General features: G+C 36.8%; 3 protein-coding genes across 5 annotated transcripts; 2 read left to right on the top strand and 1 right to left on the bottom strand.

Moving 5' to 3' along the window:
- Positions 1-4: 4 nt before the first annotated feature.
- LOC108609238 (uncharacterized) lies at positions 5-27490 on the bottom strand. 3 transcript variants are annotated; one of them, XM_089463029.1, is made up of 4 exons: positions 27377-27490; positions 24712-25338; positions 1969-2026; positions 5-514 (listed from the first exon to the last, which is right to left on the bottom strand). In XM_089463029.1, exons 2-4 carry the CDS (start codon positions 25099-25101, stop codon positions 402-404), a joined length of 561 nt encoding a protein of 186 aa, XP_089319155.1. In that variant the 5' UTR covers positions 25102-25338; positions 27377-27490; the 3' UTR covers positions 5-401. The 3 variants fall into 3 exon arrangements, with proteins under 3 accessions (XP_089319155.1, XP_089319157.1, XP_089319162.1); XM_089463031.1 differs by having other exon boundaries at positions 24712-25362; positions 27377-27423; XM_089463036.1 differs by lacking the exon at positions 27377-27490 and adding an exon at positions 26985-27160.
- On the top strand, positions 6525-11148 carry LOC108609148 (uncharacterized). Its single transcript, XM_089463014.1, has 4 exons — positions 6525-7451; positions 7506-7660; positions 7714-7927; positions 7981-11148. The coding sequence occupies exons 1-4, from the start codon at positions 6620-6622 to the stop codon at positions 10941-10943; spliced, it is 4164 nt and encodes a 1387-aa protein (XP_089319140.1). The 5' UTR covers positions 6525-6619; the 3' UTR covers positions 10944-11148.
- On the top strand, positions 15992-16765 carry HP1e (Heterochromatin Protein 1e). The gene has a single exon (XM_018018907.2). The coding sequence runs from the start codon at positions 16117-16119 to the stop codon at positions 16630-16632; it is 516 nt and encodes a 171-aa protein (XP_017874396.1). The 5' UTR covers positions 15992-16116; the 3' UTR covers positions 16633-16765.
- Positions 27491-27853: the final 363 nt, after the last annotated feature.

Below are 27853 nucleotides of genomic sequence, written 5' to 3'. Positions count from 1 at the left end.
AGGCCGAGCAGAACAATAGTAAGAGTTATATATTAACTATGATGTTCACTCTACGAAGCTTTATTCATTAAAAACTTTATAAATTGGTATATCCTAAAAATCTTGATTTGGGAAGACAGTTAAAGTTAACATAAGGTTGCTGCAATCATTTAGTAACAAAAAAATAGTAAAGTAAATATAGAAAAAATGTTTTAAATCATGTTTAGTAAAGATTTGTTTCTTAGGTCCCATTTACAAAATTTGTTTTCGGAAACAATAATAGCGAAACGTAATTTTTGTTAGACACATGCACAAACCTAGGTCGAAAGTTACAGCTAGAATTGAAAGTTTTTTTATGCTTAAAACTATTAAATTGGAAATAAATGATCTTGAATTCAATACTAAAATTCCGAAAAAGTCATCTAAAATAACCACATGATAATTGGCAGAGAGACCAAGAATACAGAGGCTTTCATCAGGCCACTCGAATTACAACCGTCTTCTTTGCAGCAATATGTTTGGGTTTCCCAAATTTCTGTAAGCAAAACGTAGTTAATAATTAATAATAATTTAAAAAATAGTAAGAATGCGTAGCTATTAAAACTGTATGGCAAAAGTAATCTTATTGTTGCATATAACTAGATAGCTCTGTATTATTTTTAAAAGTCTCCAAAAAGCAATTCCACTTTTCGTTCCGAGGGGAAACAGTTCTTTCTGAATTTAGGTAGCCATCGATACCTTTATTAGTTGAGTTGAGAAATTGGACGGACACTGCAATTTACGAATACTCTTGTATTTCTGGTATCTGATCGCTAAATTTTCAATAGTTATTTGCCAAATCCACTGAAAAATACATAATATTTCCCCCCTAGAGCTTAGTAGAGGTAGTAAAGATATTTATCCCGCACATCGACTCTGTTTATCCATCCAATACGTGATGTATTTACTCTATTTGGCCAATTTTTAATGCGATCATAAAAGTTGATAGTTTTAAGAACCCCATTTATGTCATATAAAAGTTTTTAGTCGTTAAGGAACGTAATTTGCAAGCTGTAAAATTGTCTCATGGCAAAAATATGTCACGTGCTTATTTGTGTTTATACAGTTGATAGTCTCTGAAAGAGATGTTGGCTGATATTTATCGGTTTATGTCAGGCGTAATATGTATTTACAATATACATATCTTGGCATCTATGAATAACAAGTAAGAAGGCTCCAGTCGAGACTGCTCGACTAGGAGATACCCTGAACCCTCCAAACTGATATTCTAATCATTCTGGACTTCTTTTATGCACACATACATACACATGCACGTATAAGCACGCGCTTTGCAAACTGCGCAGCTAGCAGCGGCTGCGCTTGGGCTGCACTGCAGTGTGGGCAATATAACGAGAATTTATTTGTTGAATAATTTCTTTTGTAGACATACGATCTTAATGAAACTTTTAGAGCGTAATCATATGGCTTAAATGTGTGTACATTTCAAAGCACAAGTCTCTAGTACTTGAAATGCGTTTTTTACAAATTGGGGGCGAAGGGGGCGTGGTATCCAAAATCTGTAAATTACAAAATCTTTGTATCCATTAACTTTATATACAACGCAAATTTGAAGTCTCCAGGTCTAAAAGTGTTCAAAATAAGCTGAAAAAACATTGTCGATTTTTCGATTATTCTCGATAAAAAAGTTATCGGATGAGTTATCGAAAAAATAAAGCAAACTTGTACTGCCTATGGTATACACGAGTATGCTTGCCAAATTTCAGCTCTCTAGCTCTTATATCTTCTGAGATCCTTTTGCTCATACGGACGGACGGACGGACGGACGGACAGACGGACAGGGCTATATCGACTCAGCTCGTCGTCCTGATCAAGAATATATATACTTTATGGGGTCTGCGATGATTCCTTCTGCCTGTTACATACTTTTCACAAAACCATTATACCCTGATTTCCCATTTTCAATGGGTTCAGGGTATAAAAATAACCCACCTTTCTCGACGCACTCAGTAGCACAATCTCGTACAGTCGACAGTTCGCTGACATATTTCTGAAAAAAGCAAATAAAGAAAGTGACATTTAAATGGACGCGAAAAGCTGCAATTATTTAATATGTAAATTATTTACAATTATTAACTAGTCAGCCTTTATTTGCCAATCGGTTTGTTTACCGAGCTTGGGTATATTGATTAATATTAATTAATATAATTTTCATGAGGAATATAATTGAACGAGAATGCTGGCCCAGTCGGGAGTGCTCGACTAGGGGGATACCTTGAGCTCTGAGTACTCATACACACACACACACCCACACACACACACCCACACCCACACACACACACACACACACACACACACACACACACACACACACACACACACACACACACACACACACACACACACACACACACACACACACACACACACACACACACACACACACACACACACACACACACACACACACACACACACACACACACACACACACACACACACACACACACACACACACACACACACACACACACACACACTCAATATATATTCTAATCTCTTAAATCGATACCATTCATTAGCAGCAAATGTTCAGAAATAGTCGTATAATCGATTTGATTGCCTTAATTTTGTTGTAGAAAATTTTGCTTTTATGGAAAATTTAATGTGAAAATGACAATACGAAAATGGATGACATGCGCTGACCTCGACCCCGTTGTGTTGAGCACTCTAAAACAACGAACAGCATAACAAAAGTTTTGCTTATTTGTGTGTCGACCGCTTTTTAATTTACAACCATCAAATAAATGAAAATTATATGCGAATCTCTGATAATTATATGTATAAACAAATGCAGACAAACACATAACTGTGTAGTATGTAGTCCCATATAGAGAGGATGATAGAGAGAAGGAGGGGAACTAGCTGGCTTTTATTTATATACATACTATATGTCAGTGCGGTTAGTGCAATTAATTTCACACTTAATTTGCCATGCACCAGCAATTTCAATAGAGACAAACCCATTAATTCTTAATGCTATTAAATTATTACTGTATAATATTGTTTCAACGGAAATTCAAACAAATTAATTTGGTTTGCAATTAGGGTTATGGTTGATCGGAAATATTCTATTTAAACTAATCTAATCCATTAATCAATAAACACTTATATTTATTTGAAATTGTCATGGTCTAGAGTTCCCGACCATAAGTGACCCAGATCGACATATAAATCTGCTCCTGCTTTCTGCATTTCTTTAATATTCAGGACTTATAGAAATCATAAGCATAAGCATAAGCATAATCATATTTTATTTAAAATAATATGTGCTAAAACATTTCGTGAAACTATCTAAAATCTCATTTTTTGCTACAAACTCGAACTTTAGAAATTATACTCGTGTTAGTAGCCCAAGCGGATATATGGCATAGAAAAACGTAAAAAACGCATGTTAATTTGAAAGTGCAGTCGGTAAGACTTCTTAAATGACATTGAGCCAAGATCTAGATTTAATATGTACTTTTTACTCCAAGACTTAGGTTGTAATAAATAAATATATATTTGTAAACATGCCAACTACAATTCCAATATGTAAGTATTGCATTCAGGACACAAACACATAGCCGAAGGCCATATATCGCCTGTAGTGTCAATTCTTAAGCTGATTTAGATGTAATTGCTAGATTGTGATAGGTAAACAAATAAAAAATTCATTTTACGAATCAGAGCTGAGCCCATGGCAAGAAAGCGCTCCCATGCAGCTAAACATATTGAGCTCTGCTGTGCTCTACACGTGTTCACACGAATACTATGAGAGAGAGCGAGAAAGATAGATGGAGAGAGTGAGACGGAGCCGCCCTGCTGACGGCTTATGCAGCACTTAACCCGCTTAATCGATTGCGTCGAGGTAGCGGGGAGGGATGGACCTGATACGTCAGGGCTTTCAAGTGGCCGCATCGAAAACGCAAAGCCCTCTGCAATGGTCTTTTGGTCCTTTGGTCCTTCTGTCTGCTGGGTGGCACTTAACAACTTTCCGTGTGCTAATGCCATGTGCTCCTTGAGCTTTATGATATCTGCAGCTGGCAGTCAAGCGAGAACATGCCAAGTGTGTTCCTATGTATGTTGCTAATGTGTATAGACATTGTGTGGCTTATTATGTTACGTCACTAATGCGTTTGTCTTGCTGCCAGCTGATAAATGGTCCCATTGCGTTTGTCAATTATTCAGTTTACGGGTACAATTGTACGCCTATCCTCATTCCATTTGTCTGCATTAAATAGGAAAACACTGTTAGGCTGGTGATTTGTCAAATTTACCACAGTATATGCAATAGTAAATGAGCTGAAATTAGGTAGGTTCCCTAAAACAACTATACAACATCATATTGTACAGGAGTCTGTTAGGTTCTTCAGATGGAGTCATAAGTTACTTTCTAAATTATAGAGACTGAAAGCATTTATATGAATCTCAAAGGGAAAATAGAGTGTAACCGCATATACTGAAATAAAATATATATATTTTTAAAATATACGTAGTATTCTTATTTTCGATAAATATCGATAGTTTGACTTGGTTTTTGTTTTTTGTTTTTTTTTTTTAGTATAACTCGAATACTACAAATATTTATATATAAATTTTCCTTTCCTTTCAATATATTATCTCACTTTAACATCCTTTCTCTCTCTCTCTCTCTCTCTCTCTCTCTCTCTCTCTCTCTCTCTCTTAATGGATGGATATCCCTCTCGATCACTCTTTCGAGAACTACTATTGAAATTTGGAGCCTCATCTAGTTTAAAGAGCCAATCAACAGCCAAGAAATTTCAAAACAGCTCAATAGTTCCATGTATCTAAATTTAATCTAACGCGAAAGTTTCTGAGCTAAACTGCGTTTATATGTTGTTATTTACTATATATATTATATGGTCATACGATTTGCACCTTGGCATACAAATTTTAAAAGGTGATTTAAAAATGTTTTCCTATTTATTTGTCAGATTTGAGCATTTATGCCACTATATTAACAAATTTCACATTCATAAAGTGTCTCTGGCTATCCAAAGTTTCAATAGCCTTTAGTTCACACTTCAGTTTCCACATTCAGTGCACACGGAAGGCAGTCAACTCTAAGGCATGGTGCGCTCCAAAGGAGATTTGTCAGGTTTCTCTGGCTGCTGCCCATTATCAAATGCAATTTCATCAATGCACCCAAAAACTCAACCTGAAAGTATGCCTGAAATTTGATTTTCTTTGTGTGCCTGTATCTGGGTGTGTGCGTGTGTACTATGTTGTGCACTTTCCATATAGTCGACGCTTTCAACCAGAACTCGGTTGACGAGCAGTTGTCAAGTCTGCCAGTCGACAGCTTCCATTTGGCCCATACCCTACAAGTACATATATATAATATTTTGCAAGTGCAATTTGTTGTAACACGCCCACACAAACAACTAACATCAATATACTTATACATGGAATAAAAGTGCGCTACTCACTCGCTCTCTCTCCCTGTCTCTCTCTCTCTCTCTCTCTCTCTCTCTCTCTCTCACTCACTCATTCACTCAGTCACTCCATACTTTGGGATGCTGCAAGGCAGCACAGGTAATATGATTACCAAAAAATGCCAAAAGCCGAGCAGCCTTTGGCCATGCCGTAGACGTAATGCAATAAACTGATTTTTGCTACCAGCTGCAACGATTGTCTGCACTTATCTGGCACCCAAGCAGCAGCCGCCAGCCGCCAGCAATCGAGAATGGATAGAATTATTTCAATTTGCATCGGGCACCACTAGTTTAATGAAGTGGCAAAATATACTCAAAAACAAGATAAAATCATATATTTAATAGAAGACAGCTTGGAAGCTTGATAACTCTCTTTCAAATTATATAAAGAAGACACTAATAAAATTTGTACTACTAAGACTGTCGAGTGACTATTTGATATGTCATATTACTGTGACGAGGAATCTACACTTATATGAATCTATCATAGCTATTCCTCTACTCTATAAGAAATCCATTATTAGAATGTCATATTGTTCCTACGTATTGTTTAATCTTATTCAAATTAATGGAACAAATAGAACACCAAACTTCAAAAATAAAACGCGCATAGAATGACCCCAAGTTATCTGTACTAAACATTACTCAAATTACTAACTTAATACTGTTCCAACAATTTAACCATTTTATATTTTTTTCAGCTTTTACATCCAATATTATTATTATACAGATATAGTATGACTAAATGACAACTAAATAAATATAGATTTCGCCTTGAGCAAGAAGAACAGGCATCAGCTAAGTGAGACTTACGGGGCAGATTCAAGCAAATAGTATAGGTTCAAAGTAAGACACTTTGAATGATATCGAGAAACTAGAAAAAAGGTTGTGATATTTAGATAAAAAATTAATATAGATGAGCAATGTGCTATTCAAAATATAACAAAATATTCTGTATTATTTCTACACGGTCATCCATGCAGTCAAACGAAGATATGAATCGATTTGGCTTTGGATCGCAGTTTGGAATAAATATATATATTGTACGCTTGTTACATAGCTTCAAACAAAGTGATCCCATTTTCAACTGGCTTTAAAGCAGGCATAGATATTTAGTATCAAATAATAAACAAATATTATTAAATATGTATCTTAAATTTGTCCTTTGGAGTCTTCTCATATGCAATGTGCATTCGATTTCAAACTCAACGGATCGTTGCTCTCCGGAGTACTGCAACTTCGCCGGTGAATGTACACTAGTGAACAGGAAACCAAATTGCACCTGCTATGACGAGGCCTTTCAAGGCAAATATTGTGAAAAAGTCAAGAATCTGTGCGCAACGTCCAAAAATACATGCACGGGCACACAGATCTGTGTGCCTTATGTGGGTCAAATAGTTTGCGTTTGTCCGCCTGAAATCAGATCACAGGAGTGCGGTCTCGCCAAGCCTCTGTGCAGCTACAATGTGCAGGTGAACTATGGAGTGGAGGAGCCAATTGTTTTGAGCTTTGCATATCACAGCCCCGAGCCCTTGCGAATAACAGTATCTTCAGAAAACAATTTAATTGCCCGCTCACGATCACCTATGAAAGGTCAATATACGCACAACCTGACCGCCACTCTACATGAATTGGGTATAAGACGACATATCAAGCCACCGTACGACGATGCTTTATATTACGTATTTAAAACAAAGCACACCAATCCGGGCGCCAATCTATTGAATGTGACTATCGAGCCGGAAAGCAGAAATAAGATGGACTATTCTGTGATAGCCCTATCGCTACCCGTATATGTACTAAGGACAAATTTCTGCATACCTCGCGTTGTGTTCCAACACTGCATGAATCCACATAATCCCAGGAAAGTTGATTCCGAACAATTTTGCAACTTGCAAGCAATCATGGAGGAACGGTGCTTACATTCCAAACCCATTCTGCAGGTCCAGTGGGCAGTTTACAAGTACGAGGAACACAGTAAGAAACTCACCCTTCTCTATACCAACTGCAACTTAAGTATTCTCATAACAGCTGACACCTATATGCTAAAGGAAGAAGACCAGTTGTTGTTTAAGATACCGCACTATTTATTGTGGAGACCATCTCTTCTGCGTTCCTATCCCGATCTCTTAGTTGAGGTGCAGCTTTCAGTCAAGGAGCAGGGCGGGCCCTGGGTATTCACCAAAGTAAGCGACCTCATCAGCAATCAAACATATTTTTTATTGATATTCATTTGTAGTGTTATCTAAATGTGACGGCGCGGAATGTGGTTGCTAAAATAGCCGGCGGTGAATATAGAGAAATCAGTGCCAGTAGCTCATGGCTGACGCTTGATGGCTCTAGCAGTATTGAGCCCGGACAGAATATAAACTATACTCAGGAGCTAACATATACCTGGAGCGTGAAATCCGCTGGGGAATATGAAGAGGTATATCTATCCAAAGATAATCCCGGTAAGTACGCATATAAAAGTGATCTCGCGAACGACTCACTAATGCACTTATAGAACCAAGGTTAACAGTTTCGATGTCAGTTCTGAAAACTAAATTAAGTACAATTACCTTGCAAGTTACAAACAAATTTGTAAAAGCGCGCACCGCCAAAGCTAGCCAGGTTATTGTATTAATCTACGATAGAGAACCACTCCATGTAGAAATAGAATGTATCAGGAATTGCAAAGACAATTTTATTGCTGCCGATCAGGTGCTACACTTGCGTTCTCTATGCACCTCTTGCCTGCCTCCTATTTCGAACACCTGGTATCTGAGTACTCAGCTTAATCCGGTGCACAATAAAAGACGATTCATAATGCGCGTGGGCAATGATAGCTTTGTCGACGACAAACTAACTGTTGAACTGACAGTCGCGGATCACGCTGGCAACGTCGGGAATACAGGCATAAGATTCAAAAGGGCGTACCCACCACAAGGCGGCATATGCCAAATTGAGCCAAAAATCGGCAAGGAATGCACCACCAAATTCCATATATCTTGCCTAAATTTTACTACACAGATTGAAGAGCCGCTCCTGTATACCTTTAAAATGGGCAACTTGTATGTCGAAAGAACCAATTCGCCAGAAACGTTTCTTTACCTAAATGGGGAAAATACACTGACTGCTCACATATGTAGCTACCATTTCGGTTGCACAGTTGTCGATTTACCCGTTGTGATTGACGACTCAAATTCCAATAGTGTGCCCGACTTGAATGTAATGTTGGCGGAGGGACGTAGGCAGCAGGCGTTCTGCTTCTTGCAACTGGTTTCCCATAAACCAGAAAATATGATCCGTTTCGTGGATGCAGATATCAGCTGGGGAGATAAGGATTCGGCTACAATCTTGGAAATGGTGAACACTCTTGAGATTGCGAAAATGTGCATTTCAGCTCTGAAGTCATTAAAGAACCCTGAAGTTCGAGTTGTTTCTCATACTCTGCGCAAAGTGGCATATATTTTTGATTTTGTTAGCACGGATACCGAAGCACTCGATTTGACTCAGGCCATTTGGCTTGATATGGTCAAGAGTTTAACCCACATGATTACATTTTGCATGATCCCTGATTTGGAAATCTTGAAACTAAATTCGTTTCTCTTGGTGCCCAATACTAAGGATAAAGAAGTCTATATCGATTGGATGAACTTTAATCACCATATTGCCATGCGAATGAATCACATTGTTTCAATTGTAAAGGGGATCTTTATATTGTGGCGTAATATTGGACAGCACTTGGCTAAATTCATTCAAACGGGAGAATCTTTTAATTATGTCCTAGATGATGTTAGCTTCAGAGCCGAAATGCATGATAAATTCACGCCGATCAACTTTATATCAAGTGACTCATATTGTTATATAAAATCACCTTTGAAAACAACTGCATTCCTCCGCAAGCTGCTTAACACTAATAGTCTACTTATTTATAGTTGGTGCCTCAAGTCCGATGTATTGTGGTGGGTGCCAGGGGTAAGTCCACCCAATTCCGCCTCTATGGCCATCAATATTTTTGGCCGTAATATGGATACCGACGACTTAACAGCATTGCCAAATGATTTCGCTTCGTATAGTGTAGGCTTGAGACGCCTTTCGAACACCACAAATTATTATTACCAGGACACAAATGAGGTTCTTTACCATGCGATAATTTATTCAGTAAAACTACAGAATAGGGCGAATCTGGTAGTCCAATTTTTGGAATCTTCAGTAGATTTTCGGGTACTAATTACAATGCATGTTAAACCGGTGCTGCGCAACATTTACGATAAAAGTTACTACGTGCCAAAGGGCTCTCTCAAGACGACAGTTATTTTGAATAATCTTTGTCCGCAGGAGAATACAGCCTACATTGCGATATATAGGGCTGAGCCCAATGCTTTAGAACCAGCTAAATTCACAGTGCGCATTCGTTCACAACAGTGCAACGTATTCGATTTGTCCAAAGATAACCCGACTTGGCAGAAATTTGATTGCAGTCTCAAGACCATGGCACGGAATCGTAGCTTCTCGCAGTGCCATGTGCACTATCTATCCATCTTTTCCGCCACGGCGTATAAGATCGAGCCATTTGAGATCCAACAAATTGCCAATGAAATATTCGTTCCCCCCATTTGCAGCCTTGCCGTGATATTTTTTTGCTTAGTGATTTTAGGAGTTGTGGCCCTATTGTTGTTGGCCACTCTTCGAGCACGCTACAGGAGAAAGAATTTAATTCGAGTCATGAAATCAAGACAAGATGAGGTAGACCCAAGTGCAGAGAATGTCATTGTGCATTTGCGGACGGGCGGAGGCCTATTAAGCTTTACAACAGCGAATGTTACACTCGAATTTGTATCTGACCTAGGACGCTACAAGGTTGTTATATATCAGAATCCTGTAAATCCGCACTTGGGACTAGGCACTTCGCGTATGATAAGGCTGAGTGACAGAAAGGTCCAATTGCCCTGTCGATTGACAATTAGCCACGATCTGTCCGGTAGATATCCGTCGTGGTACTGTCGATCCATTCAAGTGGATGATTTACGCAACGATCTAAGCTACACATTCCCGTTACATTGCTGGATACGACGTGATCAAAAGGTAATAGTCTCATGCTATCCGATGGAAAAGAAAAAGATTATTCATAAATTGCATAAGATAAAGCCAATCGAAGGATTTTTGCTATTCCTACGAAGATTTCGATTTTATAGTCGACTTCATTTTACGGACTGGTTCATTCTGCAACCCATTTTCGGACCCTGGCGCTACACCGATGCCTCCCTCAACGCATACCAACGCACCTGTATATTCATATGCAAAGTGATTATTACGATCACCGTCGTATTCTGTTTCTACAGGAACAGTACTATTTACAACAGATACAAATTCCATAGATACTTTAAATTATTAGATATAAATGATATTCTAGCGCTTTTTATCGGTAGTTACATGTTGGTGATATTTTTAAAATTCTGCCTGGAACATTTGTCACTACCCTAGAGTTATTCAAGAATTCATCTGTGGGCACATACAAATTTTTCTACGAATCCTTAATTATTAAAGTTTATGTATTTCACTACACTGCTATAAATGGAGCTCTTTGATAAACGAAAGATTTTCTGCAAATTTTTCAACTGGCTGCGGTCGACTTGTACTTCATTATATTCAATACACTTTCATTACTTAATAAACCCTGTGAAAACTAGTTGATTATTATATGGAATAAACCCTGTGAAAACTAGTTGATTATTATATGGCCTTCAACTGTTCGTATTTTAATGACTTATCAAAACTATCTTGTATCTTATCTAAATAACTAAATTGCTTTATAGGAACGTATGTAGGAGTTCAGAAAAAGAGAGAGAGAGAGAGGGAGAGAGAGAGAGAGAGAGAGAGGCAGAGATAGATACAGAGATATATAGAGACAGAGATATATAGAGACAGAGGGAGAAAGACAGAGAGAGCGAGACAGAGAGAGACCGAGAGAGAGCACAAAAGAGAGAAAAAATACAAAGATATAGATTGTGAAAGGGAGAGAGTGAGAAATATAAAGACATAAATAAAGAGAGTGAGAGAGATAGAAGGAGAGAAAGAGAGACAGAAACAGAAAGGTAGGAAAACAATTTAAAATTTAAAATGCACATATTTTGAAAAAGTTAAAAGCTCGGCTAATCTCTCGACTTGTACGACTCGGATTTTAGTATTCCATAAACTTGGCTCAAATATTGGTCGGTGGTACCCATTGGTATATAGGAAATGTTTTCAGCTTAAAGTTTATTACGTGTACATCCTGGTGGAGCTTTAGCTGCCAGCTTGGACAATACGTATTTTTGGGGCAGCTGCAGCCGATGCCGTAAAAGAGCCACGTAAACGAAAATTCCGCGCCATAAATCACGTGTAAACATTTCAAGGTTTTGCTTTTCCTTTTGCCTGCCTTTGCTCGATGGCCAAACCCGAGCTCGGAAAAAATACAGCCCAGCAAAAAATGCTGCTGAAATGTGCTGCGAAATGGTTGCGTAACCGACAGGCTTAGACAACAAAACCTAAAGGCGGCTGCAGCCTCGGAAAAATGAAGTCACAAAAACAAAAACCCACGACACAAATCAACAGCAGCTAAATTGGACGTCAACATGGCTTTGATTGCCTCCTATATGCGCGTATGTGTATCTGAGTGAGTGAATGAGTATGTGTGTGTGTGGATAATAACATCAGTGCTTGATGGCCACTTAAAGGAAACGAGGTGAGAGCAAATCCGAAAGCAAACTGACCAACACAGATACCCAGTTGCCAGATATCTACTGGCAATTCGAACAGGCATCCCAGCCGAGCGATACGTTAGCTCTTATGCACATACATACGTACACACTCAAATGAATCAGCAGTCGGCTACTGTTGGCTTAAAGCGCACATTTCGACAATATACCAGCTTGTCATTCACAAGCATGTGTAAAATGCCGTCGTGTGGTCGAAGGTGACAACTGACAGCCGCCATCCGGCTGCCTCCAGGCCCCACATGGCCAGGCCAAGCCAAGCTGGCCAGTACCTGTCACAGATCTCGATTTGAAGACTTAAAGTGTTTTGCCTGGCACCCAGCAAATGGCATTTGCAATGCCTGCAACCTACATTTGCCTGTCATGCAAAGAGCAACGAAAATGAGACTCTGTATGCCTCTGCAGTGTGGCCTGTTGTAGCCGTTGAGTGTTAAATCGTTTTGCTGTTCTGCTCTTTTACATGCCCTATACGCTGCGCCAGTGAGAAGTGTATAAAGCCGAGTCCCAGCGACTGTAATAAACACGCGGCCTTATAGATAGTGTGTGAAACCTAGGTGCATTCATACCGAGGTTGAATGAGATTCGCATATTTTAAATCATTTTTTAAAAGTTTACATTTTTCATATATTTCTTTGCGCTCACATATGGTTTCATACATCACCTCGCTTCATTCATAGGCAGCTCTGGCCCTTAATTAAAAATAAATTCATTTTCAAGCATATATGTATACAATGAATAGAACATTCTGATAGCTAAAGACAGCCGAATCACGCTGAGGTGTCTCGATACGCATTCAAAAGCTCATTAATTGAGTTTGGAACATGATTTTTATTTAGATCAAATTAAAGAATATGTGGAAGTAATTAAAGATTCACTTTAGCCCGATGAGAATCAACTTTTACCTAGACGGGACTCGGATTGCAATGTAGTACAAAATTTGTATGTATTTGTATGTATTGAATGCAAGAGCTCCAAATAAAATTGGAAAGTAAAAAATATTTTACGTCTGAAATATTCTCCTACCTTGCCTTTATTTATAATTTATTTAATCTAAAAGTTTCAGGATTATTTATCGCTAATTTATTATATCTAAATTGAGTTCACATTTATGAAAAATCAACAGGGACCTAAGAAAGGTCAAAGTATTTTTGCTTGGACACATAAAATAATTATAGATATTCATAGTAGAGGATACTTTCAAGTCAAGCACTGCCCGACTAGGGCTTTTCCACTTGTTCAGCATTCATTTTTCATTTTTTATGGCAAAAGGAATTGCGATGCGAGTTGTTTCGCGTTTTGCGATTTTATGCACTGTCGCCCCACCGCTGGATGTGGGGAGGTGGATGTGGAAAAGCTTTTGAGCGCGTTTCGGCCGTTTAATCAATTTAGTTGCGCTCATTTTCACCATTTCGCGCTCCGACAAAGTTAAAGGGTAGCAGCTGCTGCACACAAAGACAAAAGAGGCTTCAAGTAAATGCATGCAGAAGTGCACATGAAACATGCAGCTGGAAGGAAGCTTTAATTCCCATTCAGTTTATGAGTCTAAATTTAAGTACAGTTTAGTTTTGCTTATGCTATATTTAAATTTACAAAAAAATTCAAATTCACAGCTGTTGTGAATCAACTATAACAGATCTGATTGAGCTTAAATATTAAGTTCAATCGAGTTCAAATATATCGTTTACCGAATTCTTAACAGGCGCCCTGAGATATATGAAAAACAATCCGCGAAAACATGGTAAAAGCATGTGAGAGAGAAAAGACGGAGAATTTTCTCCAAGGCTTTGACTATGTTACTTAAAGTAGTTTCCTATAAAGAATGTTACTATACCTCAACTGAAACAGAATATAAAGACTGCTATTTACCTTTAAAGTAACTATTCTGCTTTCAAATGCAGAATCACGTGGATTCTGGGTTATATACAAATTTTAAATAGTTAAGGCTGCGAACTTTCGTTGCATAAATTTATATACATTATTTCTCTTTGTGTTAACCTGACGTAACCGCTCCGTGTTGCATGAAGAATGCCGAAATATCTATTCAGAATACAAGCTGTGGCCATGTGGCAGGTTTGCAAAGCAGGAGACGGTCAGGCGGGCAGGCAGGAGAGCAGGCGGTCTGGCTCTGCTCTGCTTTGTTTGAATAAGGCCTTTTGACAGCTTGGCTGTTATTATTTTGGTTTAACAATATATGCATATGCATATATCTTGAAAGAGATGAGACTAACCTACAACATATATGTATTATACACCAGCAAATGCCAAATGTCAGCTTGTAAATTTATAAAATGGAAACTAATTCTAGCCTAAAGATAGACATATATATAAACTCTAATTAAGACATTAATAAGTACTAAAGCATTTCGCTTTCGAATTGCACACAAAGGCTGTACATGTCTATTCCACTCATATGCTTTAAAGTTATGCAAAATTTAAAGTTTGAATAACTAAAATCGATGATTATTGCATAAACGGTTTGGTCTCTGTAGACGTCATCAGTTTCTATTTTGAATGATTGATTGCAGAACACAAACAATTTATTCTATTGCTCTGACCTTTCTGGCACCTTGATGATTAATAGAAAATTGTACCTGAAAAACCATGGCAAATATCACACAGATAAGTAAATATTATGAAAGGACTCTGCTTTCATTATTAAATGCCTAACTAATCCCGACTTAGCTATAGAAAACAAGCAATTAGACAACAATTCCGAGTGGCTAATGGCTAATTATCTGGAAAACAAAGGCAACTCCAACCTGCGGAAAAGATTAGCTTTTACTGAAATTGAAACGCAGTTCCTAAGAAACAGGGAATCGCCAGTGTAAGCTAAGCCTCTGAAGTAACTGTTCCATAAAAGTTCATCCATAAAATTGCTCATTAAGGGTGGCACAAAAAAACAATCGTAATAGTTTTTGTGCGCCAGAATGGCGCTGTTACAGCACTTCTGTTAGAATATTTAATTTGGCTTCGGATTAGCTCCCTCTGCACTTTGGTCAGGATTAGGCGAATATATTTTGAGACATAAAAACAACAAAAAATATGCGTATATATATTATCTCCCAAGTTTTTGTGACATGCGACGGCTTTGGCTTATTAGTTTGACAGACTCGAGCCCTTTGGGCCAGCATGCTGCTATTTTTTTTTTTTTCTTTAGCTATGCTGGAAGCATCATTTTTCATTAAGTATTCGCAGCGTATTGCAGAACTTCGTTATGTAGACATATAATATATATTTTATTGGCAATTGTTTTACTCTACGTATGTGTGTGTGTGTGGGTGTGTTATATAAATTCCTAGCTATAAATAACACTCCTTTTTAGCAGGCAGGAAAAAGTGTGTGGCCTTGCTCAATGGGCTGACAAAGTGGCTTTGGGTTGCCATAACTTAATCGCAGAAGTAGCCACGTTTCTGACTGAAAAAAAAAACCTTCATCAACAGCAGTTCGTCAGCAAATTCAGCATTCAGTTTGGGTGCGCCATGAAAAGATATAAAAAGGAGAGAAAATTTGCATAACAAACTGCGCTGTCTGCGTGGCTGTGCGTCTCTGCGGCTGTCCTGTGGCTGTTTGCGATTTCGAGAGCTAATCCAACCAGTGTCCGACCCATTTTCTGCTGGTGCAACCTAAGCCCCATGTGTCAGCTTCAATGTTGGCGAAAATAATTAAAAATTTAAATTTTTTAGCCGCAAATATGTCGACATTTCCGAAAGCCACATTCCCCTCTGTGAAATGTAATAAAGCCCTGGAAATGAATAGCATCGAGAACTTTCGACAAAGTTGAGCCCATTTCAGTTGGCTTTGCGTTAACTTTAAAACCTTTAAATCAATAAACGAAAAATTAGTTCACTCACATATTCACCAACAACAAGCAAACATATTATATATTTACAATAACATAAACAATGGAATTCGGTATTTGGACTCACACATCTCTATCGGACATCGAAGAGGAGGACAAGGAGTACATTGTAGAGAAAATACTGGACCGTCGCATACACTTGGGGGAATTGGAATATTTTGTAAAGTGGCAAAATTTTCCAGATGAGGATAATACCTGGGAGCTATCAAAATTCCTAGACTGCCACTCATTGATAGCTCAATTTGAGTCTCAACGGGCCAAGAAGAACCTCAAGCGTCAAGCTGAGATCAAAATAAATGAGATTTACGTCGACAAAGCAAAAAAACTCAAGATTGAGCCATCTTTAATAATGGACAATGCTTTCGATTATGGCCACATAGCTGAAAAAATACTGTATGCCATAAATAGCAATGGGAAAATATTATTTTTGATTCAATTCAAGCACCTCGATCAACCGGAACTTATTGCGTCCGACATGGCATACAGCCATATACCAATGATGGTAATCAAGTTCTATGAGGAGCATCTTAAGCTCCTGCACGCCTTTTCCACCATTTGAATAGAAACTTTTATGTTCACGTCTTATTGTATTCAATTCGTATATAAATTATAATTGTATAAAGGACGGAAAAAAATTATTTAGATTCAAGAAAAACTTACAAAAATAAATGTAATTTTATAAAAAAAATATATTCAGTTTTAGCTAGTTTATTTTCAGTCTCAACAAATCACGTCACTGTTATTGAAATTATTTAGAATTGAGCTGGATAAAACGCCTTACAAACTAACTCTAGACATGTTCAGAAAAGAACAAGTACATCCTAGCGTCAAGCTAGGCGTATCTAAATAAATAACATCTGTTATATCCTAAAGCGATGCGATAAATCAATGAGGCCTCTAGCTAAATAAAAACCAGGAGCATTGTGCTGCATATCGGGGGCATAGAGGGTGACTGTAAAGTACCTCGTAAAATTAGATCATTGCCCTACTAGATAGCAGTTCAATGTTCTGATAAACCTCGCAACTACTCTGAAGGTCCGCTGGATAGGATATAGGCCTAAGAATATAGCAAATACCCTACTTTAGTATAACTCATACTCCTCTAAAGATATGTTTCCTGTGATTATCTTGAATATGAAATTAAATTGAACTAAGTTATGTTTAAGTTAAGCTGCCTATAAGGTTTATTTATACAAAACTAAGGAAACTATCTACAAATAGGCAGAGTTCTTAAAATCAGCTCACCCTAATCAAACAAAATTATCAGCATAGAAGGTCAAAATCTCTCTTATTGATTTACAGCCTCCATTTGACTTAAAACAGACCTTTGTTAAGCTAGTTCGGCTAAGCAAACTTACCTTCTGCAGGTGGGCTTAGAAAGTACTTTGGGAGTCGACAGACAACAGGCAGAGATGCAAAATAAATATGGCCACTTGGTCCCTGCTGCTTTTGTCCTTTAGTACCTCAGCCCCTGAGCGCTGTCTGGTATAACAAATATTTCATGGAGCGCAAGCCTCCAGGGGGAAGCAAGGTGCAAAATGTGAACTCGTTAAGCGTGTTTACAGACAACCGAACTAGTTCAAAACCACAAAAATTTAGTTCCTCTTGTTGGGTTGTTGCGTTTTGTTATTTAGCGGTTTTAGCTTCTTTTTTTAATCTTTCCATCGCTAGGTATACCAACCAGGAAAATATTGGCAAACGCACGACTGTGAAATACTCTGTATTATTTACTATATTTTAATTACTATTGAATGTGACAAACTACGATCCCTAACGTAGATAGATATTGTACAGTTTTGTTTATCAATAAGTATGCTTGTGTTATATAAAAATTTGAAATACAAAATTTAGTTCTGCATAAATGACCGAAGATCAATAAAAAAGTATAGGACTTTGTCCGTCTCAAAGACTTAGACGAGCAGATAGTTCCTTTTTGTTGAATTTAAATTAACATTTAACTACGGAACGGCTTACCATTATTTGAACGTATGGATATTGTAAAGATATTTAATCAAAATAATGGTTCCCTTTGCATTTTGTCTATAATTATGGCGAATATAATTATGAATACTATCAACCGATTGTGCATGTAAATATTATTTTTGTATTATTATAGTATTATTTATTTAATAAAATAAAACAGTATATTCTCATTTGCAGTGAGTTTGGAATTTGTTTTTGTCGAAAGATCAATTAATTCACAGAAAATTACTGGGCTATATGTCTTCAAATTTACGCCTTTTTCTTTTCAGCTGTAGGATAATACTACATATTTATTAATCTGATCATAATAGTAGCTAAAAGTATATGTTTTTAGTATTATGTTTTCAGCTTATAAGAGTATTAAAAATATAAAAATTGTACCTATATACATAAGACCTTGGTATTCACTGTACTAATAATTACTACGATTCAACTTGTCTATAGATACACACAATCAACAACTATTAAGTGTAGTCAGTGACATCTGAGCTTTAACATTCTTTCCTTCTCTTCAATTCAAGCAAATTTAACAGCCTAATACACACCGTTGCACACTCAGCTTCTATAGGGTAGACAGCACGCTGTGCTATGTTGCACAATTTGTAGTTGCTGGTTTTTTTGCAATGGAGCGCACAGCGGCTATGCGCAGCTTAAATTGGAAGATAACAAAAAAACACAAAATAGAGAGAAAATAAAAAAAAAATTAATTACGTGCCTCAACGTGGACTTTTAGTCGCTTCTTCCACTTGCTCTCGCCGGCTCGCGTTACTCTTTGTTTTTCATGAGGTCAAGGGTTACACACTTACACACACACATACACACAGTCAATTTGTTGTTGTTGTGTGTTTTTGTTGTTCTCCTTTCTGTATATATTTGTTTACGTACTTGAGCCGCCATGAAACAGGCTTTAACAATAGCGCCATTGTTTGCCCAAAGACCCCGCTGGACTATGGCACTTATGTATGGATGTGTATGTATGTGTGTGTTTGCACTCATGTGTGTGTGTGAAGGACCTTAGGCTTGGCAATTTACTATTGAAAATTGTAAATTATGCAGGCAGCGCTTGGCAAATGATGGCCAAAAACAAGTGCCATCAGTTTCATCTTGAAATCAACTTTAAATATACATACATACATACACACGCATATATATACATATTTATTAAATGGCAATCGTATAAATGAGCGAAGCTCCCCACCCATGCATTGGGCTCAACAGACGGCGCCAACTACCCAACACCAACTAACATAAAACTAATCATAAGCCCTGCCGCAGTAACACAATGGCTGCCGTCCAACCACAATGCGGCATCAGCTCCAGCTGTCAGCACTACAGCAACAACAGCAACAACAGCAACAGCAGCAACAATAGCAATAGCAACAGAAACAATGGCAACAACTTTAACTTTTATAACAGCGATAAGAAGGGTGGCCGCTGCTCCTGGTCCCACTTCCTACTGCAGAAGCTGCTCCTGCTGCTGCTCCTGCTTCCACTGCTGCTGCTGCTGCTGCTGTTGTTTTTCTCTAATCGTTAGCGCTTATGCTGCTGCTACTGCTGCTTCTCCTCTTGTACATATATATAAACAAAAGTTTTTAATACTCTTGCCATGGGTATTATCATTTAGTGGTCGGCTGCACAGCTTGTTCCTAGATTTGAGTTTAGAATTATTTTTTATTAATATTAGCATATTAAGATATAATACATGGCAAATCGACAAATCCGTCATCGAAGTCGTTGCAGGAACTGAAACTTGACCTCGTTGTTCTACTTGCTCTGCATTGACGAAATGTCTGTTTGACGTTTGACTTCAATAGTCGCAATATCAATTCATTCATATCTCAAAATACATAATAATGTAAGAGTTTGTCTCTTTTGGATTTAATGCCTTGAGTTTTCTCTTATAGCATTGCATTAATATTGCGGTCTTAATTACTTAAGCCGTCTTTAAATTAAAATTCTCGCGTTTCTAGTCACTGGTATTAATTTGGGCTTTTATTAACGCTCACATATTATTGTATATGGAACGTGTTTCTTATATTATTCACATATGTATAAATGCATAACCAGTGAAAATCTTTTTTGAAAAAATTTGTTATGTTATATTACATTAAAATGAGATTTATTAGGGAGTTTCTATACCATTTATCTGTGTTTAAATATGTTTTAGAAACAAAAAAACATTATAGAACATTGGGAAAAACTTTTAATTAAATTAAACTAAAATTTAATCTATTTAGTGTAAACATTTGTATCTCAAAATTAGATAAAGCGTAAGACACACGTTTGAAATATAGATTATAAATATATATGTATATAAAAATATATATATAGGTTAAGAGTTTATCTCTTTTAGATATTCATAATAATTTATAAAAAATATATATATTTAATATAGGTTATGCATATGTTATTAAAAATAAAAATATATTTCTATGCGTAAAGGGCTATACAATTTGCGCTGTTTAAATAAAGCAAAAAGATAACTCTTATTTCATCAATTAATTATTTAATGAAAACAGTATTTAAATATGATTTCATAAATTATATTTTTAAAAGAGCACAATATTAAATTTATTTATTTATTTCTTATTTATTTAATTTTTTTAAGCAATTTTATTTAGTTTTTTAATAAATTTATGTAATTATACATTTCTAAGAATATATAAAAAAACACATTAAAAATATTGAATTAATAATTGTGAATAAATGAAAATAAAATCTATACACAAACTAACAATTTGAATATAAAATATTTATGATCGTTTATTTGAATTAATAAATATCTATATTAATGAAAAGAAATTAGCATAAATATTTTCCGTATATTTCTATATTCATTTATCTTCGAATTTACCCAGGAAATTGCTAGAACCTCGCTAATTTACATATTCTCATATCCAGGAAAGGGTGCGACTGTGCTTTGGGGCGAACTTTTAATTGTTGAAATGCAATTTGCGAAAGGTTAAATTTCTTTACCTTTTACTCACATCTGACATATGTAAAAGTTGTTTAAGAGTTTCACGTGGTTCAAGTAATTCGATTACACTAGAAACGCAATTAGAGACCCAAAGGTCACTGGAAAGAGTATTGCAGGTGCGGCTTCCCGCTTGTTGACAATTATTTTTGTTTGTATCACAACACATTCTCTGAGATATTTGCTCCTTTTTTTGGGGGTTCACAGCCACAAATTTCTGCTACCCATTACTTTAAGACTGGCTTAAATTATGCGGCTAATTAATTGGGCGCTTTGCTGAAAATACCAAAATTAATGGCAACAATCAACAACAAACCCGGCGACGTCGGAGGTCGGCAAAACGAAATTAGAACAGAGCATAAGACGGCCTCTCCTGCATGCAGGTATCTCATTAGCTGTCTCATTAACAGTGGGCTCCCGCCCTTGGGTAAAACTGCCCTTAGCTCTTTCAATCACTGCTCACATAAGCTCTCTTACGATAAGATCCTCGGTTGAGAATCTCAACTCGAGATGTCTCATTAACGACACTGACTGCAGTCTGAATAATTGATAAGTAAGTTTATGCGCCTTCCATTATTCTTCTACTTCTATTCATTACCTTTGTCAGTCTTGGCAAAACTTTATTATCTCTTCTCTTTCTTTTATCTGCAATAAATCCGCAATCAATTAAATATTATATCTCTAAATAATCTAATTAAACTAAGCGAAATAAAACCTTTGATTGAACTTTTGTAATTGCTTGAAGCCAGAACAGTCAAAAAATCTCAATAGTCATTTGCAATAAAAACAAAACACAATTAAAACTAATCAGTTTTTAGAATCAATTCTAACATCATTTATTTTCATACTCATTCACGAAGATAAAGAAAATATTGGTTTTGTACGTCTTGACGTCCGACTATTTGTCTGTCCGCCTGAACACAAACCTAAAGGTTGATATTTGAAAAGCAACCTCGGTTAACAACCCAAGAGAATATATATATGTAATCTACTGGAAAAGGGGGCCAGAAAGGGTAAGAAGCTTAATTGAGTTACAGTTGACCTGCTCTATTGATTTGGCAAAAATGTTTCATACATATTAGACTCTTGGGGTATGCTTTGGATTTGTAGGAGCCAAATTACTGCAAGCTAATTATTGTGTTTAATTTCATAAGCAAATCTAATGAATAATGTCTGGACTCTGAAGAAAATAGTCTTTTTAATTTGAATAATCAGGTAAGTCCTCATTATATAAGAAAGCCTATATACATATGTATGTACGTACTAAATAGTATATATAGTATATATATTCCACGAAATTCATGTGTATGTAACACACATGCATATATGTATGTAAATGTAAATTGCTAGTAGTACACACTACTGTAAATAAATGAATTTCGTGGAATGAATGAATTAAATTTACTTATTAGCTAATTTACAATATTCATATTTCGTTTCCTATCTATGGGCAAATTGTTCAGATAATTTCTTCTAGAGAACGTGCTTATTCAATGGGTTTCACTAACTGAATAGAATAAATGAATTAAATTTATTTACGTATAAAATATTGGTATTTATTCTCCCATCGATGGGGAAATTGTTTAGATTCCTCGTAGAATACATGCATATTCAATTCGTTTCACTTGTCGATTCATGAAATCTATACGTTTCTCGATAAATTCAGAATTTAGGACATACTTAGATGTTAGTATGATTAAACAACGCTTGCAATGTAAACATACTTTATGCATGTACACAGTGTAGAAGACAGTTTAATGTTCGCAAGTTGAAAATTGGAAATTTTAGATAGCTCCCGCACTGCTCGGATGCTGATTAAAGCAATTTACGGGAATGGGTCCACGACATGCAGCCGTGCGATGTTTGGCAAGCAGCTGGTAAATATTTAATGATTCACCAAAAACCGCAAACGGTTTCTCTTCTAACTGGCAGCAACTGACTGTGATCCAGCCAGTGCAATTGGTTAAGTGCTGAGCACCCTAGAGGGCTGACGGCGAGAACATGATGTGCGCAAATTTATGCACACAAGCAAAGAACGAGCTATATACATACGCTTAAAATGTAGATGTATGTGCGTGTTTATATATTTACACATACATATACATACATGTTTGCATATGCATGTGAAACCACAAACCGTATGCGATTTGCATAAACAATAAGCGTTTGCAAATGGCCTATTTTATGTGTAAGCCATTGGGCTTTAAACCAATTAACTATCAATAATAATTAATGCGTTGAAACTTAATAGAATAAACACCATGTGGCATAGCCCTCGGAACCCACGTAATGTGTAGGGCAATTAAAGCGGAAGCTTATACAGTTAAGCTTAGGCTAGGAAATGCTTGAAGGCCATTGAATTTTCTGGGTATAGGCAAAAGCTTAGTGTTATGGCTCGTAAGATAAGAAATATAAAGTTTGTTTGCTCAATTTTACTGTCTTATTGAACATTTTCCCTGACCCTCATGTAAAGCAAAGCAAAGTATTGGTGAAAATGTCAAAGTTATTAGGGAGAAGTCTAGTCGAGAAGTTGCTTGATCAATTTATCTAAGCATTAATTAACTACATTACTACATTACTACATTACTTACATGTACTTAATTATAATGATTCAAAATTGTTCAACTTGTTTGAAATGGGACAGTTGCTCTGATGGTATTTCAGATATACTTGAAGCTGGTTAATTTAAATGATCGATATTTATCGATTTGAGCACAGTTAAATTAGTTATCATAAACTAATTTAAGCCTGCACTGCGTACGGTAGAAAAGAATACATATTTCGAATCGTATTGCAGTCGACTTAGTACTTTCCGAGATTGCTAGGGTCAAAAAGTCGATTTGTAACTGATGGTCAATACTCTGTTACATATAATATGCTCTCATTATTTTTACATATTTCACAAATTATTAAACTATTATAAAATAAAATAAACGATGTAAATAATAAAAAACTTCAATTCTATATAGTAAATATGAAAAGTGTCACTATTGAGAGTTAATATTTGAAAAAATTAAAGCATAACAAATGCTTGATTCGAGAATAACTGATTAAGAGAAACCCTGAACATTGAGCAATACTAATACCTAATTTTTTCTATAGTTATTTTATATACATAGGAAGGAACACATATACACACACACACTCATAAGCACACATACTCACATACACACACTCACAGACCCACAAACTTTAACATAGAAATTGAATTGATACATTTTTGTTAAACGTCCAGAGTTACCAATTTCACAAGGTATAATCGTTTACTATTTAAAAAAATATTTAAATTTTTGTTCAAAATCTGTGTGATGACACACAGTAGATTTGATATTTTCAAAGATTGCTTGAAAAATATAATGCAATTAGAAACTACTATCGATAATAAGCAAACGGGATGAGCTATAAAGAAAGGAATGATAGAGCCTGCGTATTGTATACAACAGTGAAATTATCTATTATACATAATAATATTATGTATAATAATATTGGACATGGGTTGCTTAGGGATCCATATACTCTAGGGAGTCTGGCGTGTCTCCTACAGCGTATCATACACGTTTGCATGAAACCATTAAAACCTGAATTCCCATAATACCATAGTAAAATATTCTATCAATTTGAAATAAGTAATAAATCGCTGGTCATGATGCCTCAAATATTGAAATGAATAATTGAGCTTACCACACAGAACTTCTCGCTCTTCTTGGTGCACTCCTTGAGATACAGATGTGCAATTTCCTTGGAGTAGTTGGTGCAGGGCGTTATGGAGCCCACGCCCTCGTTGTACTGACCGCACATGTGGCACTTGAGGCCATCGACAAGCCCAAAGCCGCCGCAGCAGAGCAAAATGGCGCCCAGCAAGAGGAACGCCCATGGAGGACCCGAAAGTGGCGAAACAGTTGCCCGGCTGGCCTTGGGCAGCTCCACGGCTGAAGCGACCTTCGCAGCAGAAGCAGAAGCATCAGCACCAGCTGCAGCTGCAGCAGCGGCATCGGCGTCGGCAGCGGCAGCGGCAGAACTGAAGGCGGCTTTCGTTGACATTGCTTTTTGGTTAGCGAACGACATTTTCATATGAGGTTTAACCTTTGACAGGGACACCAGATGCACTCGCACGCACACAAGCACAGCAGACACGCCCACTCGCAAATATTGCAATTGAGCTATTTTCGTACACTTGATTGTTTTTGTTTCTGTTTCTTCTCTTTTTTTTTTTAGTTTTATGACGTTTAACGGGTCTTTGATTATATTTTGCGGTCAGCACGATTTAAGTCTGTTTGAATTTTACAATATTTAACGGGTTTTGCTAACCTTTAAGTAAAAGAATTGAAAAAACTGCTTTATAAGCTGAATTGAGTCTAGCATATCCCGGATTTGTGTAACTTCGATTAGTTAATTTCACATTGGTATACCATAGCTAATATAGTTTTCTTTTTTTTTTTTTTTTTTTTTGAAAAGTTGCATCCATTTAGATTTAGTATCTCTTAACAATTATGAACCAGATCTTAAGTCCCAAATCAAATATGAGAAATGTTTTACTAATATAAGCCGGCCGGTATAAGTAATTTGACAATAGAAAATATATTATTTTGTTGCTTTATACAAATAATTCCTTCAGTTTCAATTAACTATACATATATCAAATATAAGAAAGAAAAAACATTCCTGATACTTCATTTAAAAGTTCATTTAAAAAACTAAATATATACTAGTTTTTTCAAAATTTTTATATGAACCAGTGTATGAATAAAAATTTCCAACTGACCAAGCTCTAAGTCTTTAAGACAACTAACCATCGATAGGCTGCTGAAAGATTTTTAAAGTTTGTTGACTTGATAACTTTTAAGGTTCTACATTCTATATGGATATTACAAAGCTATGATACACTCCTTGAAAGTTGACTCTATATACCTAATTAAGTCTGAGTGAACAGAGTACATCAGTCTAGATGTGTGAATAGCACAACTAAGAGATCAAATATTTGAAGCTCTCGATGCTCATTCACATCGTAAAGAGAGTATATTGGTATATAGGTTTCTTAATATTCTAATATTTAATACATATTGATATATCTTTATATGTACGACTATATGGAAAATATATTAATGGAGGCTTTATACTAGCTCGCAGCCCTATCCTTAGCCACTGATATATAATTCTATATAGTACTATATAGAAAACACAATGTTTTGAGGTCTATTTCGATGCTCGTTCGCAGAGTAAATTGATTTTAAGACAGTCACGATATCTATGCAATACATATATACTCATATATCTATAGATATATGAGTCCGTATTCCACCATATAGAAAATACAATATTCCAGCTCTATGCTTATTCGCAGAGTGAATAAAGTCTTGTTTAAAGTCTAACATAAACGTAAAGCACTTTGTCACTGATACGTCGGTTGATATATCTTTTATGATACACCCGCCTCCTGCAGCATATTCCTCCCACAGCTGAATGCCAAAGTTGAACTCCTTTTCTCTGTATATGTTAAATGCAATCATTTAACTTGCATTTGATACTTGATTTTGTTGTTTCTATCACAAAAGTTTGATATTAAATGACAAGCAATCGGGGTAAATGGGGAGTGGGGAATGGGGAGGGGGTAAGTGTGCAGAAGCAAATCTAATGTTACCACTCGGGGTGGCCAGATGCTGTCGGATTTATGCCCAGCTCACGAGCAACTAGGCCGCGTTCCAAAAGAAATTCCCATACAAAAATTGCTTTCGAATTGCTTTAGTTGTAGCCGAAAGTTGCTGGAACTTTTACGTGTGCTCTAGAGTGGGAGCGGGGCTGGGGCTGGTTGATGGTTGATGGTGGGCTGAGACCTTAAGCTGAAGCGTTAACTATTTCCACAAAATTTAACTCAATTTGGAGGAGTACTATTTTGGAGCACAGCAGCAGCAGCAGTAGCGGCAGCCACTTTTTGTGCTCGGTTTTCTGCTGCATACTTTTGGGGCTTTGATTTGATTCGTTTGATGCGGAAAGTGGGGCAGGTGGTGTTAAATTTTTGCATAGAAGAGTGACCGCCACGCCACGCCACTCCACGCCACGCCAAACATTCAACTGCTGTCTACTGCTGTCCACTGCTGCTGCTGCAGCCAATTAACAAATTATTTTTAATTAAACGAACGAATGCGCGCCATGGTTCTCTTTTTCTTTTTGTTTTTCTTTTTTTTGTAATTTTGATGCTCCATGAAGGGCGTCATTTAAGCTGGCTTTCCACTGCTGAATACAACATATTGTGGTACACCAATTGGCCAGTTCTTAGTCCTGCTCAGTCTGCGTGATTCGTGTTAACACTTCCCTGCGCCCCGTCAAAGACACAACTGCAGTTGCCTACTTCGAGTGTGTGCCAGAAGCTGCTTCGTCCGCTCGAAGCGTGCGCCGCGTTTGAACAGAATTCGTCGACTGAATCAACAAAATTTTGGCCATCGAACATGTCTCACGACGGACATCGAGGGCTCGTTCCGCAATAGTGCTCGTGTTCCGTGCTCGTACTCGCCATCCTACGTTCGTATTAGATGCAGTGCTGTCATAATTTTTCGAGCAAATAGAGCCAGATTGGCAAAAAAAAGAAGCTAAAAGAAGCTAAATTCAGGAAAAAATAAGCCAAAATAAAAGCTGGGTTTAAAAAACACTATTTATACCCTGAACCCATTGAAAATGGGAAATCAGGGTATAATGGTTTTGTTGAAATGTATGTAACAGGCAGAAGGAGGCGTGGCAGACCCCACAAAGTATATATATTCTTGATCAGGGCGACGAGCTGAGTCGATTTAGCCCTGTCCGTCTGTCTGTCTGTCCGTCTGTCCGTCTG

The sequence above is a fragment of the Drosophila arizonae genome, chromosome 2 (assembly GCF_054131065.1).
Source record: "Drosophila arizonae isolate 15081-1271.41 chromosome 2, UAZ_ARI_1.0, whole genome shotgun sequence".
NCBI classification, from domain to species: Eukaryota; Metazoa; Arthropoda; class Insecta; order Diptera; family Drosophilidae; genus Drosophila; species Drosophila arizonae.
The sequence above is the reverse complement of the archived record's forward strand: the minus strand, read 5'-3'. Positions and strand labels throughout refer to the sequence as shown.